Source organism: Hemicordylus capensis, chromosome 2 (assembly GCF_027244095.1).
Source record: "Hemicordylus capensis ecotype Gifberg chromosome 2, rHemCap1.1.pri, whole genome shotgun sequence".
In the NCBI taxonomy this organism is placed as follows: domain Eukaryota; kingdom Metazoa; phylum Chordata; class Lepidosauria; order Squamata; family Cordylidae; genus Hemicordylus; species Hemicordylus capensis.
The window spans coordinates 328994557-329011629 of record NC_069658.1 but is presented as its reverse complement, the minus strand read 5'-3'; the positions used below and the strand labels follow the sequence as shown (position 1 = coordinate 329011629).

General features: G+C 44.8%; 1 protein-coding gene across 8 annotated transcripts in view; it reads right to left on the bottom strand.

Moving 5' to 3' along the window:
- RNF123 (ring finger protein 123) overlaps nucleotides 1-17073 on the bottom strand; it is a 169456-nt gene that overhangs the window by 77238 nt on the left and 75145 nt on the right. For all 8 annotated transcript variants that reach the window (XR_008316317.1, XR_008316318.1, XR_008316319.1 and 5 more), the window contains 8 exons: nucleotides 16770-16915; nucleotides 15182-15265; nucleotides 13843-13950; nucleotides 5961-6138; nucleotides 4797-4871; nucleotides 4274-4361; nucleotides 3918-4005; nucleotides 3619-3703 (listed from right to left, as the gene is read on the bottom strand). Coding sequence is in view for 5 of the 8 variants with exons in the window: in XM_053296836.1 (XP_053152811.1) it covers nucleotides 3619-3703; nucleotides 3918-4005; nucleotides 4274-4361; nucleotides 4797-4871; nucleotides 5961-6138; nucleotides 13843-13950; nucleotides 15182-15265; nucleotides 16770-16915 (852 nt within the window). In the remaining 3 variants the exon portion in view is untranslated. The remainder of the gene's footprint in view (nucleotides 1-3618; nucleotides 3704-3917; nucleotides 4006-4273; nucleotides 4362-4796; nucleotides 4872-5960; nucleotides 6139-13842; nucleotides 13951-15181; nucleotides 15266-16769; nucleotides 16916-17073) is intronic.

The following is a 17073-nucleotide window of genomic DNA, read 5'->3' as shown; positions in this document are numbered from 1 at the left end:
GAGGAAAGACCAAAGCTCCCCCTTCAGCTTGGAACTGGATTTTCTCAGCGCTCTTTGCCATATAGGATAAAGAAACATTAAGTACTGAGGTAATGCTGGTAGCCTTATTTGATTTTTAAAGAATGACTAATGTAGTGAGTGACAAATGCCTCAACACAATAGGAAAAGGTCTTAAATTCACAGGGGGGTGGGGAAGAAAGAAGAAGGCTAGCACATATTGGCAATCCTTTGTTGAAGACATACCATATAACAAACTCACTAGAGCAGCTGACACAATTGCTCCTGAGCATCCCCTCAGACCTGCTTCAAAATTAGCACCATCGTCTTTGGAAGAATTACAGGAGCTGAAGCAGCAAGATAGACGAATAGAGCGCAAGTGAAGAAAGACTCAATGCGAATCCGATAGATAACAATACAGAGCATATGTTAAGATCTATGCTCTGGCAATATGGATGGCAAAGAAGTTCTTTTCTGCCCGCATTGCTTCCACAAGTTCAAGTCAAATGGAGTTGTCTAAGGTTGTGAGAGGGCTAACGTGCCCCTCCCCCTTGAACTCAAATTTGGAACCTTCGATCACCCAATGTAACATTTTAAATGACTTTTTTTGTGGATAAAATCTCTCGTATTTGGGCCAAACTGGATTCTACATTTATTGCAGAATCTACTAGGGAGGTGTCCAGCAAATTATCTTATGGGATCAGATTAGATCACATTCAGTTTGTGACTTCTGAGGATGTGGACAAGCTGCTTTGGACTGTAAGTCCTAACATCTGTTCTCTTGAACCTTGCCCAACTTGGCTCATTTCACCTGCCAACAGTACTATCAGAGGGGGTCTGGGACATATTATAAATGCTTCTCTGAGGGAGGGCAGGATGCCTCCTGGCTTTAAGGATGCTATTATTAGACCTTACTTGAAGAAACTTGAACTGGATTCCTCAGAATCCTTAGGATTCAATGGTTGGGCAAGGTGGCCGAATGGGTGGTGGCCTCTCAGCTCCAGACAGATTATCTAGACCCATTTCAAACTGGCTTTCGGGCGGGCTATGGGGTTGAGACTGCCTTGGTCGGCTTGATGGATGATCTCCAAATCGGTATTGGCAGTGTGACTCTGCTTATCCTATTGAATCACTCAGAGGCTTTTGATACTATTGATCGGTATTCTTCTGGGTCACCTGAGGGAATTGGGATTAGGTGGCACTATTTTACAGTGGTTCTGTTCCTGCCTTTCTGGCAGATTCCAGATGGTGTCACTTGGAGACCATTATTCTGCAAAGTGGGAGTTAATGTATTATTATTTATTATTATTTATTTACACAGTCAGACAGGTGTTATTGACTGGTTTGTTTTATCCAAACATCGAGTCCTTCCCAAGGACCTGGGATGGCTGAATTTTATTGTCAATGTTGTTGCTGTTGTTATAGATATCGTCACAGAATATAGGCTGTTCCCGGTAAAGTTGCTTTTTGTAACCGGCTGATGGTGATTTCTGTGGCTCATATGGTGTTAAAGTGCTCTTCAAGGTATTATTATTATTATTATTTACATTTTATATCCCACTCTTTCTCCAAGGAGCCCAGAGCAGTGTACTACATACTTAAGTTTCTCCTCACAACAACCCTATGAAGTAGGTTAGGCTGAGAGAGAAGTGACTGGCCCAGAGTCCCCCAGCAAGTCTCATGGCTGAATGAGGGATTTGAACTTGGGTCTCTGTCTCCAATGCTTTTTAACTACTGCATGAAACCACTGAGAGAGATCATCAAGGTATTTGGTGCAGGGTGTTATCAATATGCTGATGATATCCAAATCTATTTCTCCATATCAACTATATCAGGTAATGGCATAACTTCCCTAAATGCCTGCCTAGAGGCGATAATGAGCTGGATGAAGAATAACAAAGTGAAATTGAATCCAAATAAGATGGAGTTACTGATGGGGGGTGGGCGGGGTCAGAACTCAAGAGACCGTTTGGATCTGCCAGTCTGGATGGGGTTACACTCCCCCAGAAACAACAAGTACATAGATTGAGAATGCTTCTGGATCCAAAACTCTCTCTGGTCTCTCAGGTTGAGGCAATGGCCAGGGGTGCTTTTTATCAGCTTCAGCTGATACGTCAGCTACGTCCATTTCTGGAGGAAAATGACCTTAAAACAATGGTACATATGCTGGTAACCTCCAGGCTTGACTACTGTAATGCCTTCTATGTGGTGCTGCCTTTTATGTAGTCTGGAAACTAAAGTTGGTGTAGAATGCAGTAGCCAGACTGGTCTCCAGGATAATCCAAGGAGACCATATAACACAGATCTTAAATGAACTGCATTGGCTGCTGATATGTTTCTGAGCAAAATACAAAGTGCTGGTTATAATTATAATTATTTATTATTTATTTGATTTCTATACCACCCTTCCAAAAATGGCTCAGGGCGGTTTACACAGAGAAACAACAAACAATAATAAACAAACAAATAAAGCCCTTAATGGCTTGGGTCCAAAGTATTTAAGAGAGCACCTCCTTATGTATCCTCCTACCTATTAAGGTCATCTGGTCCAGTTATGGCTAACACTGGCTCATTTGGTGGCTACTCAGGACTGGGCCTTCTCTGTGGTTACCCTGGGGCTTTGGAATGAGCTCCCTGTTAAAACCAGAGTTTCTCCATCTCTGGCTGTTTTTAAAAATACCCTTAAACCGGTTTTCTCAGGTTTTTAATTAATTTTAATTGGTTTTCTATCATGATGCACATTTCAGACAGTATAGAAACAGTATAAAGTAGTAAGTAAGTAAGTAAATAAAATAAATAAATAAATAAATAAATGAATGTTGACATACAGTAAAGACTGGCATCTCAAAAGATGTACAATCATCTGGGTTCAATGTACCACTGTTGCATTTCCTCAAGAAGGAGGAAGTTCTTACTACCTTCTACATAGTCCACATGTACTACACTGCGGGGTTGGTGGGGAGAGCCCCTCCACTGTTGAATGGGCTTATTCTATGCCAGAAATCAAATAGGAATACAGTCCTCAGAGAAACCACATACCTCAATGTGGCAGAAATTGGCTGGATTTTAAGGCTCATCAGTTTAACCAAACACCTTTTTTTTTTTTAAGTTCCAACCTCTCCCAGCTCCCCCCCTTGTTACTATTGTTGTACATGCTCAGTTTCTGGTGCTGGAAAACCAGTCTCCCAGAGTCATGATGAATGCATACTACCTGATATATAGCCAGTTGAGGCTACACATTCCTGTAAGATGAATCAGCTCCTCTATACATGCCATGTTCTTCTAAGACTAGAGAATGCTAGTGTTCTCTCTCATTGACTAGGCCTTAAATCTCTCCCTCTACTAGTTTAAAAGTCTTTCTGCCAACCATTGACTGGAACACTTTAAATAGGAAATGACTCTGCCCAGAGTTCCAATGATCCCAACTAACATGTATTCCACTATAAAGTAGCGTCCTGCTTCTTCTTACCTTTTTGTCCCTATTACTTTGTATCAGGGTCCTTTCTTCGAGTACTAGAGCCAATAACTACCTAGATTAGGACAAGCTCAGTTACTGAATTTCATTTATCCGTGAGATGCAATTGCAAAGGAATGCTTCCCCACTTCCTGTATCCCACTTACTTTGCAAACTGGGTAGATTGGCATCCTCTGGCTTGGTTTTCAGTAGGTGAGGAAGCCGTGTATATCTGTATCCAAATCCACAGCCCTACAGGAGAGGGGGAAAGGCCAAAACTGGATTCTTAGAGGAGCTCACATCATTTCCCACAGGAAACATTTAAGGCAATCTTGTAAGTACTGGGTAATAAGGTTCAGACAATGTGTTAAGGGAGAATTCATGCAGAGGCTGACCACTGGTTTTAAAACCACCAAACTGGAAATTCCAAGCAAAATGGGAAGGCAGAGAGATAATCTGTCCTTACTCGCCACAGTCGCACAAGGATCCAGTTGGTCTGGGCCCAGGGTCTTTGCTCATAGGGGGCCAGCAGATTCCTCATCATGGATATTCGCCTGCCAGAACAAAACAACAGGTCAGCCACCATGAGAGGGGCAGATGCCAACTATGGATAGGGAAAGGAATTCCAAGGCGGGGTTGTTTACTTCACTTGAGAGGGAAGAAAGTGCAGTGCAAGGTGTAGCAGCAGAGTGAGGGAAAAGAGCAGTCGTCATAAGCATTCCAAAGGGAATGAGAAGTATGGAACTCATGCCTGAGAAGGAGAAAGAGGTAAGCTTCTTCCCAAGCACATACTGTTATTCAGGGATAAAGGAACCAACTTACTGCTCTTCTGGAATCCTCTCTACAGCACGAAGTGAGTGAGGGTAGCAAACATAGCTGGCCAGTGCTTGCATTAGAGAGTCCCTGATATCTGCATATGGAAATGAGAGAGGACCAAAATTGCAACAGCAAATAGTTTCCAAATAAATACATCAGAGATTGTGATACAATTGTTTACAGCAGTAATGTGTGAGGCAGACAAGTAACCAATATAAGAATATAAGAACAGCCCTGCTGGATCAGTCCCAAGGCCCAAGGTCCAGCATCCTGTTTCGCACAGTGGCCCACCAATATAAAGAAATAAGACAAGAGAAAACAAGATAGCTATCAAAACCAGAAATCATCATTTGCTTCTGCACTGAGTTTTTATATAAATTCAAAGTAGGAGTCCCCTTATTCCATTTCTAGTATAACTAGAAATTGGAGAGAACAACAAACATGAGCTTCATATGCTATTTCTGCCCACCATACATGCTAGAAGCCCATGCAGTCAATCGACACCTTTGAAGGACAGAAGCTGCCTTACCAGTGCCCACAATCCTCGAGTCAGCAAAGTGCTTAGCTAAAATGGCAGCAAGGTGTGTTAGAGTCTCTTCATAACCTGAAAGGGAAAGGTTCCACACACTAAGAACAAACACAGAAATTCCACAGATACAGGATTCACCTTGGCAGCCAAACTGCCAAGGTTTGGCTATATTGGCAGCCAAACTGCCAATATAAAAGGATGCTGAGCACATGCAACAGGCAGTAGGGGGGCATCTCAAGGAGCTAACTAATTTTACCCAAAATGATCTGCACAGGTGCAGAACCCAATGTTTATGACTGCCATGGGATCACTATCCAGATCTATAAGTACAGGAAATAGATGGAAATTCCCTTAAAGAGAAAAATACATTTCCCCACATTGATAACGGAAAAACGCCATGCAGTCATGATTGGCGCTGATGGCCTGATCAATCCTGTTCTCCAGTGTGGACCTTCTGGGACGTGCACATCTCAAGTCCATGGATATGTACTGCAGGGTTAGAAAGAGTTTTAAATGATCTTTTAAACTCTTTCTGTATTTGGAATACAGAAATGAGGAAATACCTTATATTCATTTATTCCATTTAATGCACCAGGAGGCTTTTTAGAGAGCAGGCTTACCATAAAGCTTTACTGTGAGTTCAGGGCATAACAGATACTCCAATGCAAAAGATGATTTTTTTACCCTGTACATAAATCAGGCTAGGTTCCCATACAGAGGGAAAAATCCAAATCGTGTGTGAAGTACTCTAAGAAATATCGTACAGACTTTGGAGTAAATCTAGACGATTGTGGATGCACACCCACTCGCCATCTGAAAAAGCTCCAGTACAGTCAGGCTTAGAATTTCTGGAAGCAGCTCTGTAGTTTTTTGTGCATGAAGCACAGGAAATTTGTGTGGGTAGATTAACAATCATGAAGGTTCATGAAGGTTCTGAGAGGCATGCTCTACCTCAACCCTCCAGAACACTGACCTCTGTACAATGCCGCTGCACATTTTCAAAACATGCTTCCAGTGTCGTTTGGGCAGGTTCAGTTTTATTCAAAGTAAGAGTTGATTCTTGGCAGGTGCTGGATTCTGCACAGAGTTCTTATTCTCTTTTATGTACTAGATTCGACATGCAAAACCACAGAAGGCCCTCCCCAGTTCCATCCTCCTCCTCACCTGGGAGCTCCTCCATGCTATTGACAGGGCTGAAGTAGTTCTTGAGAGCACTATAGCTATTCATAGCTACACTCAGATAAAATTCTGGCATGAATGCAAAGAGTGAGCCAATCCTGTCTCCGTGTTCAATAGTGCGGATGCACACCCGCAGCAGCCAGTATATATCCTGCATCTTCTCCTATAAAGGAACAATTCCTAGTCAGCATGTATCTTAGATGGCAGAAAAGGAATGCATAAGTAAGGGTTCAGAGCTGAGCATAAAATAAAAGAGGCCAAGGATGTTGTCCTATAATATCAAGCTTTGAATAAAACCTAAAGGAACATGAGATAAAGATAAAGTGTGCCGTCAAGTTGATTTCGACTCCTGGCGCCCACAGAGCCCTGTGGTTTTCTTTGGTAGAATACAGGAGAGGTTTACCATTGCCTCCTCCTGTGGAGTATGAGATGATGCCTTTCAGCATCTTCCTAGATCGCTGCTGCCAGATATAGTACCAGCAGGGATTTGAACTAGCAACCTTCTGCTTGTTAGGCAAGCATTTCTCCGCTGCACCACTTGTTGACTTTTTATAATCCACTTAAGGAGATATTAAATTCTGCTTTGGGCTTTCAAAGCCACAGAGACAATATCTTTAAATAAATTTGACATCATTGGATGAGGGGGGAAAGTTCAGCATTTACACAGTTGTGTGAAGATGATTACATGAGTTAGAATGACAAAAGCTCTGTGAGAAATCCTAGAAACAAATGCAGATTTGGCATCCAGAGTAACTAGAACTTGTGCTTACATTTTAATAGTGTTACCTAGAGATGTGCACAAGCCGTTCATGCACTACCTTGCAGGGTAGGAAGGGGTCCCTTTAAAACACAGGTAAGGAGCTCCTTACCTGCTCACCCCACCCCATCAATTTCCCCCCACCAGTGTTCGTTTTAGAAATAGCTGTTTGGGGCTGCAGTGCTGCTTCCTGCAGCCCCACGCAGCTGCATGTGCACTGGCCATTTGAATGGTCAGCAACACAATGCTGACCACGCAAATGACTGGAGCGTGTGTGCCCTGGCCATTTGCGTACCAATGCCGCGTGGGGCTGCAGGAAGCAGCACTGCAGCTCCACACAGCTGTTTCTAAAAAGAGTACCAGTGGCAGGGGGTGGGATGTGGTAGGGCGGGGGGGTGAGCAAGTAAGGGGCTCCTTACCTGCATCTTAAAGGTACCCCTCCCTGCCCTTTGAGCCGGCTCAAATGCTGCTGTTCGAGCTGGTTCGGTGCTTGAAAAAGAAACGCCAAAAAGGTTCGTGCTCACCTTTAGTGCTACCACAAGCACATATTTTTCATTTGAAGATATGTAGGTGTTTAGTTTCTTCACTGACATATTGCAGACCAGGGGGAAATGAACAGATGGATTTTGGATCATATTTCATTTAAAATATTTATATCCCACCCTTCCAGTACACTACTACTCGGCGTGGCTTACATCAACAAAACAGATACAATGTAAAGTAAAAGATTAATAAAGCTAAACAAGTTAAAAGACCAGGTTAAAACCACATTTAAAGTTAAAAGTTTTAAAAGTTTTGAATTAAAAGTTATTAATAGAAAGCTAAAATCTGAAGAAGAAACCTTAAAAAAAAAAACCTTTTAAAAATTAAAAAAATAAATCATACAGTTGAGCAATCCACCAAACAGAAAGGGAAAACCTTCAATTAGGGTAAGTTTATCCAAAGATAATAGAATTTCCCTCAGTTATTGACAGTAAATAATACCCCAGAAATTCAATTCTCAGTTGCTGCTATCAAGGCATCTCATTGGGTTATCCTCGTCACGTGCTCCTGGGCAGGACTATGTCAATTCTAATAGAAAAAACCTATAAAGCCTGACAAGGATAACCCCTCCCCAGTTCTTATAGTCCTGCGTTGCTCCTGGCAGGTCCTTTTCGTCGTGTGTAAGAACTTTCCATTCCTTTTTCAATCCTTTTCGTATACCTGTGTGTCCCTTTGTAGTTTACTTCCTTCCGTGGTTGTGTGTTTAAAAAAGAAAAAAGGGGGGGGGGAGAAACCCCGAGCGTTACTTCGTCTCCTCCGTTTGTCCTCCCCCCCACCCCGCTTCCCATTCTGTCCCTCAGTGTATGGAGCAACGGGGGAAGAGAGTTATAAACATTAGGGTGCTGACGGGACGCGCTTTTCCGCGATTCCTGAGTGCCTCTAGAACTCCCGCTTTGCCGCCCGTGACTCTCCTCCGGAGTCAAGTTGCAAACTCCCCGATCCTCCCTGCACCTTTCTCGGCAGTCGTCGGACCGACCGAGCGGGCAGCGCGAGAGGGCCATGCTTCGTTCCCGCCTGTGAGCGGCGAGAATGTGGTCAGTACGGAAGGGGAGCACTTTGCAAGCCTGCCGAGGCACCTTACGCGCAGTTCAGCGGCAGCAATTCAGAAAGCGCAGCAGACGGAGAGGGAAGCCTTCGAGCGTTTGTCGACTCAGCTCACAGCAGGAGTCCTTCACCCAATAGCCAATCCCCCTCGTTCCCAAGCAGAAATTCGAGCCTTTGCTCGGGGGCATAGCATGGCTGAACGGCTGAGTGAGACGGAGGCGACACAAAATGGCGGCCGCATCGCGGGCCCGTGACAAAAGCCCGCCAAAACTCCGGATGCAGCTTCTCATTCACAACCCCTGTTGGTGAGCTCTGACCAGGGGGAGGGGGGTGCGGGCCCCTCTGAGGGTACTTTTACTGCTGTTCCTAGGTCAGTGCCACCTGAATGGCAGGCATGGCTAAAAAATGCAATTGTAGATACAGTGCTCCAATTAAAGCCTGCCAAGAAACCCAAAAAGACCAAAAGGCATAAACGCCCCTCCTCCTCCTCCTCTGAGGTGTCCTCTGATTCTAGCTCTTCTGAGCATGCTCATAAAAAAGCGAAGTCAAAGAAGAGACATTTAAAAAAGACTAAAAAATCAATTAAGAGACCCATTTCCATACACTCCTCGGAGCTCTCAGGAGATGAGTCAGGGGACCCTAATCCAGGATAAATTAGACCTAGAAAATTTAACAAGGTTGTACACCCTACTAAGGTCGTATACCCCGCCCCCCTAGGGGAAGACGACACTATAGTAAACACAATGGGTCTAGAGGATGGTGGACATGACCCTGATCAGGGTCCGTGCCCTGACAAGGAGGAGGGGGAGTGGTCTGGCACAGAGGAATTTGAGCAACCCCAGGTGTCTCAGAGGCTCTTTTCCTTGGAGGATTTTAACCCACTGTTTACAAAAGTCCTTAACACTATAGGGTTACAGTCTAAGGTAGCCACAGAACCAAGCCAGAACCCCAGAGGGGACTTGTTGTTTCCCAAAGCAAGGCCACGTGACATCTTATTACCCATGCCGGACTGCTTCATTGAAACTATAAAGGCAGAATGGGCGGCACCAGCGGCCAACAAAAAGCCAATGCCCGCTACTACCCATCTCTATTCCTTCCAACAAGAATCCATAGACCTGTTAAGAACCCCTAGCACCAATGCGCCAATTTCGCAATTGGTCACGGGCTCCTTGATCCCCAGAGACGGAGAGGCCTCGTTGAAGGACTTGTCAGAGAAAAAAGCGGAGTTTGCATTTCGAAGAGTTCATGACAACTCCTCACTTGCCACACGTGCCTCTGCAGCGGCATCCATGGCGGCCAGAGCCAGTCTTTTATGGCTCAACGACTTGATCGACGAAGTGCCTCCAGAATCCACTCGTCTGAGACAACAGCTGTTGAAACTGCAGAGGGCACAAGCCTTTGTGGCGGATACTACCCTGGATGCCATTCGTTTCTCCTCCAGGGCCTCCGCGGCGGCCATAGTAGGTAGAAGACATTTGTGGCTGAAGGGGTGGCAGGCAGATGTCACATCAAAAACTAACTTATCTGCAGTTCCCTACGATAGTGCAAAGCTCTTCGGGGATGCCGCACTGGAAAAGGTTCTCGTACAATCAAAGGACAATAGAAAAACGATGCCTTCGGCCCCTAAGAAGATGGACAAGCCACCATTTAAGAGACCATTTCATTCTTTTTGTGCCTTTCGTCCTTCCTTCAGGGGGCGAGACAGAGACTTCAGAGGACCAAGAGGTACTTGGCAGCGTCAACGCTTCATGGCCAGAAATGCAAACAACCGCCAAGCTTTTCTCCAGGGCAAACAACAAGGGAAACAACAATACTGACTCAAGGCACCCCATTCTGGGGGGTCGCCTGTCCCTTTTTTACCCCACCTGGGAACAGACTGTTACAGACGCCTGGGTTTTGGAATTGGTAAAGACAGGCTACAGAATAGAGTTGGACTCCCTTCCTCGCCCCCGGTTCCTTCCTACTCCCCTCTCTCTCTCTTTTTCCAAACACGCAGACGTAGCGGCGGCCATTCAGCACCTCCTAGACATAGGTGCGGTGGAAAGGGTGCCAGCGGGTCAAGAGGGGAAGGGAGTCTACTCTATTCTATTCACCGTCCCCAAAAAGGACGGGTCGAGAAGGGCGGTGCTCAACCTCAAACATCTGAACAAGCATGTCAAGCTGAGAAAATTCTGCATGGAATCCCTCAGATCCATCATGGAGTCATTACAAAGAGGAGATCTGCTCTCTTCTATAGACTTAAAGGAGGCGTACCTGCATATACCTATCCATCCAGACAGCAGCCGTTACCTCCTCTTCAAGTATGCAGGAGTCGATCTACAATACAAGGCTCTTCCGTTCGGCCTCTCCTCGGCACCCAGGGTCTTCACCAAGGTCCTGGCACCTCTCATGGCACACCTGAGACTAAAGGGGGTCCACATCTTTGTGTATTTAGACGATCTGCTCGTGAAATCACAATCCCCCGAGACAGCAACTACCGAACTAGAGGTTACCCTGTCCACTCTGGAGCTACATGGGTTCCTCATCAACAGACAGAAAAGTGTTCTGACTCCCACTCACAGGATCCAGCACCTGGGAGTGGTTATAGATAGTCAGCAAGGTCAATTATACCTACCAAAGGAAAGGATACAAGTCCTCAGGACGGAGGTACTATCGGCCTTACACCTAGAGAGCGTTCCAGTTCTATCCCTGGCAAGGCTACTGGGACTGATGGTGGCCACGCTGGACTCAGTGCCTTGGGCGAGGTTTCACCTCAGGGAGCTGCAGTGGTTCCTTCTGAGCTTCCAACACTTCTGACCGGAGAGGCATCAAAGATTTCCATCTCACACCCCCACTAAAAAGATTTTTGAGAGGGGCCACCCTGCTCTCCCCTCCAGTGGCGCACCGATTTCCGACCTGGAATCTCAACCTGGTACTGAAGGCTTTGCAACGTTCACCTTTTGAACCAATTAGGTCAATCTCTCTCAGGTTGTTGTCTATGAAGCTAGCCTTCCTAGTGGCAGTAACATCAGCAAGACGGGTTTCCGAACTGAGATCACTGTCTGCTCATAAGTCTTACTGCATAATTACAGAAGATGCGGCTTGCCTGATACCAGATCCTTTCAGTCGACCAAAGGTGCTGTCTGACTTCCATATGGCACAGGATGTATTCCTTCCATCATTCTGTCCACGACCGAGGCACCCTCGGGAAAAGCTGTGGCATAAACTCGACGTACGGCGCTGCCTGAAACGTTACCTAGCACGTTCCGCTGAGTTTAGGAAGACGGATTCACTATTCGTGTCTTACCTCCCATCATCAATGGGAGAAGCAGTTTCATCCAGGACTACTGCAAGGTGGATCAGGGCCTGCATATCACTAGCCTACGAGGCTCAAAAACTACCTCCTCCTGAACACATATTGGCCCACTCCACAAGATCAATGGCTACTTCAGTGGCCTTTGCGACTAATGCACCAGTCCAAGAAATATGCAAAGCAGCAGTCTGGAAGAATCCTTCCACCTTTATTAAGCATTATAAACTAGATTTGTATGCATCCGCTCAGGCGGCCTTTGGGAGACGGGTCCTTCAGGGAGTCTTTCCCCAGGAGTACAGCGTGTGGTGGTGCCCCCCCGGTGACGTACTGCTTGGGTATGTCCCAATGAGATGCCTTGATAGCAGCAACCGAGAACGGAGCATTGGTCACTTACCGTGAAGGCTTCTTCTGTTTGCTGCTGTCAAGGCATCTCAGCCCACTCATAGTTTTTTATAGTTAAATTTGCTCCACTCCAGGGGAAGTCACTAGGGCAACTCCTTTGAGTTGTTGTTTTTTCAGGGGCATTCTGGGCTCCTTAGTTATGGGGCTGCCTTATGTCCTTGTTCTGTATGTATTTATTGTGTTATCTATTGTTCTACGTACCTTCTATCTGCTGTTATTGTTTTTTATGCATGGTCATCTGTTCCTTGCCTGCTAACTTGTCCTATAAGAACTGGGGAGGGGTTATCCTCGTCAGGCTTTATAGGTTTTTTCTATTAGAATTGACATAGTCCTGCCCAGGAGCACGTGACGAGGATAACCCAATGAGATGCCTTGACAGCAGCAACCAGAAGAAGCCTTCACGGCAAGTGACCAATGCTCCGTTCTGTGTCAGTATTGACATCTCTCCAGTTCTTTTATATTGTTTATGAGACAAAGTGAGCTCATTATACTGCAATAGATGCATTTCAGGAACAGAAGAACAACCACAATGTATTAAGGTTTGATCATCTCTAAGCTCATTCGTATGCTAACAACTTCTGGAAGTTACTTCAAGCATAATTTGAGCCTAGTTAGATTTCAAATTTATGTCAAGATTTTAACCAAAAAAATTGTAAGCATTTTTCCCCCCAATGTGAGCAGATACATGTAATGCTACTCTGCAGGATTTTTATATGATCAGAGGAATTTACTGAGATACAACAACAGAAGTACTAGCATGAAAGGCATTGGAAGCATTGGCCAGACCACAGCAGGAATACCGGGCCCAGACTCGGTCAGGGCACTTAATTGAAATTATACTGAATTGAAATTAAAGCCTCTGTCTCAGAGCAAGCTCACGCGAGGGAAAGAAATGCTGAATCAGCCCTGCTGAGCTGCCTGGCTAGGTTTCTCCTAAAATAATTCTGTATTATCGGTAGGTTCAAAATGCTGCCACCACAACCCCTCTTGTCTACAGAAACTCTCTGGGCTTGGGGTGAGATAACCCAGAAAAAAATCTTGTTTGGCTCTTGGACAAGTTTTCCATGCGTAAGCCTACACATGGTGAGAAAACTGATAGTTGCTGAACATTTGAGGATGTTTTTGCACCAGAGAAATCCGCCTTCGGCACCCCTTTTTATGAGTTAAAAACCAACTCAGAGAAGCTTGTAAAAAGAAAAGAACTAAAAAGAGAGTTTTATTCAATTTTAGATACAGATAAATATTAAATATTTTAGATATTTAACTTTTAGATACAGTTAAGAATACTTAGTAGGATTACAAAAATAGATTGTCTTATTGCACACATACATGTTTACAAATGCTTTTGCAACACCCTAGGTGTACTGGGTGTAGGCTAGTGTTTTTTATTTCAATTACATTGTAGGTAAACTATAATAGAACAGTATCCAGAATATGCAGAGCACACACACAAAAGAAATAGAAAATCCCTAATGCAAAATTTGACTAAACAAACATTTCCCTAGACTAAACTTCCCTTTTCCTTGAACTCACCAAACTCCTGGTAGGACTTCAAGCCTCCTGTAGTCCTGTCTTCTTAGGATTTACAGTTATCCTTTTGCAGCCAACCTCCATGGCCACATGTGCTTCTGTGTACCTCCAGCCTAGCTTCTTCAAACAAAGAACTTTTCTCCTGACAACAGCTCTCTAGGTCCCACCCACCTGGTGTGCTGATTGGCTGAGCCCTGGAGTTCACCAGCCTGTCAGTCAAGACAGAGTTCATTTCCAGCTAACTCTTTAGAGGGAGGAGAGCCTGGTCAATACATATACATATTACTTTCTGCTCTCACCTTTGAATAAATGGTAACGTTGATCCAGGCAAGACGGCGACTCAGGTGATTAAGCTTCTCAGAAAAAACCTTCTGACTCTTCACCAACTCTTCATAGATGTCTCTTCTCTGAATTGGGCACAGAAGATGAGTGGTTTAAAAACTGTTCACCTAAGAGGTCTAAATCACATGAGAAATGTAATGTGGGAGGCAAGAACTGATGGTGACTCTCCTTCCATTAAATATAAATCATTTTTGTAGAAGGGGAGCCATGTTCTCACATGAGTTTGTGGCTACCATGTCACACTATCATAGGAAACTAGTCACATGAGCAGTTGACCTTTTAGCAATTGGCTTATGACATATCACTAGAACTGACATAGACACAGGTTCACAAATTTTGCATAGCAGCATTCAAAAAAGGCATAGTTTAATCATACAACTGGAAAAAAGAAGCAAAAGGAAGCAAACAGCGTTTAAACATAACTACGAGTTAACTACGGATGTGCACAAACCTCCCGCCGCTTTCCCCCCACCGGCGCTTGTTACTTTCCAAAACCTTCGGGGTGGCAGCATACCTCCCTGCCGTCCCTTCCCCATCCTCGGCCGGAAGTGGCTGAAAGTACCAGACACATGTGCGCCTGTCTGCCGCACGCGCATGTGCTCCCGGTACTTCTGGCCACTTCCAGCCAAGGACGGGGAAGGGGCAGCAAGGAGTTATGCTGCCACCCCCAAGGTTTTGTAAAGTAACAAGTGCCATCGGGGGGAAAGCAGCGGGAGGGGTGCACTCACGTGTGTCTCACGCCCTTAAAGTGCTAGCCCTGCCACCTTCGATCCGCGGAGGCGCGGTTCCGTGAACATCCCTAGAGTTAATTTGTGCATTGTTCTTTGAGACCTTTTGCAACTTGTAGGCTTTAAGTTTACAAGCATGTGGTTTTCTACAACAGCGCTTAAGGAAGGTAGCAAGAACTAAAAAAAACCCCAAACACACCCATCTGATTTTTAAAAAATCATTATAAAGACACCACACAAAATGAACACCTATCACAATGAAGAATAAGGCATCGTTGTTTTACTTCAGGAAGCTAGCATTAGCAGCAGCAATAATCAGCAGCTGAATTATTCCTAAGAACACCACCGTGCTGGCAATCTTAGGTGTATTCTTGTGGAGGGGAAACATAGTAGTCCCAATGTTGTAAATGAGTCTTTCAAGATTGCCCCACAAAATAATTCTGGATTGTTTTCTTCGAACCCCAACAGTCATTACTAGGGCCACTCTGATTGACAAAGTAGAGGCTACAGTCATATGAATAATTTGCAAAGAACAGCTGGACAGGAGATTCTGAGAAAGTCTTCTTACCCTCTTTGGACATCGGCTAATTTTTTCTTCAGTGTCTTTCAGTGCCATGGCATACTCATTCACATCATCAGAAACACCTACCATCTGAAACACAAGTAAGAGATGGTAACCCCAGCCAGGGATTTTCCATACAGGTTACAGTACATACTGGGTTATTTAACCAATGTGAGAAAAACATAACAAAAGTATGGCAGCATCAGTACTCAAGTGACAGCAGGAGCCAGGAGTCCTTTTTACCAACTCCATCTTGTGCACCAACTGGCCTCTTTGGAGAAAAACCCAGTCATTCATACACTTGTCAATTGCAGGTAGATTACTATAATGGGCTTTATGTTGGGCTGCCCCTGAAAACAGTCCAGAAGCTACAACTAGTGCAGAATGCTGCTACAAGGATCTTGATAGGAGCTGCCTGTTGAGATCATATCACACTGATCCTCTGTCGGCTTTAATGGCTACTAGTATGTTCTAGGCTCAGTTCCAAGTGTTATCTTTGACCTTTAAAGCACGAAAACGTTTGGGACCAGAAGAGCAAGAAATGCTTTCCCCTGACCCCCAGGTGGGCTTGCCTATTCATCTAAAGGGTTCTCCTTTGGATCTCCCTGTTATCCAAGACAAGGTGCATGGGTACCCAGGAAAGAACTTTTTCAGCTGCGGCACTCAGGATTTGTGCAACCTTCCAAGAAGAGCACACCCGGCCCATTAACTACCTGCTTTTAAGTGGGCGGGGAAGACAATTCTATTAAAGCGGGCTTTTTAAAGTCTCTGGTTTTATGTTTTCTTATTGTGATAAACTATTGTTTTAAATTGCTGTTAATTGGTTTTGCTAGATTTTATATTTTTATTGCATCGACACTTTAAAAAAAGCCTTTTTATTATATTGATATTTTTGTAAGCTACTTTGTAAGAACATCAGAATATTAAAAAAGAACACTGCTGTGCTGCAGGGTCCAACAATCACAATGCGTTCCCTCCCACCAGTCTTTTTACAACAGACAGTGCAAAATCAAACAGTCTGAGGGTAGAAATACACGTGACAATGGCAGACTCCATTCTTCAAACAGTCACCACCGAATAGCTGGAAAACAGCTTGCAAGGGTGAGTGATTGTGTTTGATTCCTAGCAGAGAAGTGGCAGGTACGTCCTGAATATTTCCTCAGTCTGCTACCTTCCCTCTTGTAGCACCCCCCCCCGCCCGCCCACACACAATTTTTCCTGTTTTTTATCCCTAGCTGGGTTCTCTCCCAGGCCTGGGGTCTGGCTGGCACTAGGAGTTTCAGGAGAAAAAACAATGGGCAGAGGACCCCTTCTCCCACCTGCTGCTTTCCCTCTGGAAACAAATGTACCCCAAGCCTCTCATTTTATTGCTTATTTGGTGGTTAATTACATTCACAAGCAAAGGCCTGCCTCTATCATGTGTAATTCTGCTTCAAAGATACAAAGCAAGCAAGTGTTTATGTTTCGTTATGGTGGCCTAACTGGGTGCTCAGCACCCTCTCCCACTAGTAGGGGCTGCTGTCTTTATTAGCATGAATGCAAATTGTGAGAATGGGTCAGGACTGAAAACTCCCCTGAAATGAATCCTGCTCACCTTACCAAGCTGCTGATGCACGCTGAGGTTGTACATCATGACTACTCCATCCAAGATTTCCAAAAGTGAGTTCTCAGTTATTGGTTGTTCTGGCTCTTCTGCAGGTTTCCCCAATAAAAGGCCTTCATTTCCATGGCTGCCTTCAACTGCCATAAATAGAAGAGAGTTTCTCAGCAAGCCGCTGAAGCCAGTGTTAAACCCCTGCTAACTGGGCAAAGAGGCACCTTTTACCGTGGTGATTCTCTTTATTTAGCAGGGGGAGAGTAACTGGTCCTATTCACCCCCAGCACAGTACTTCCAGTGA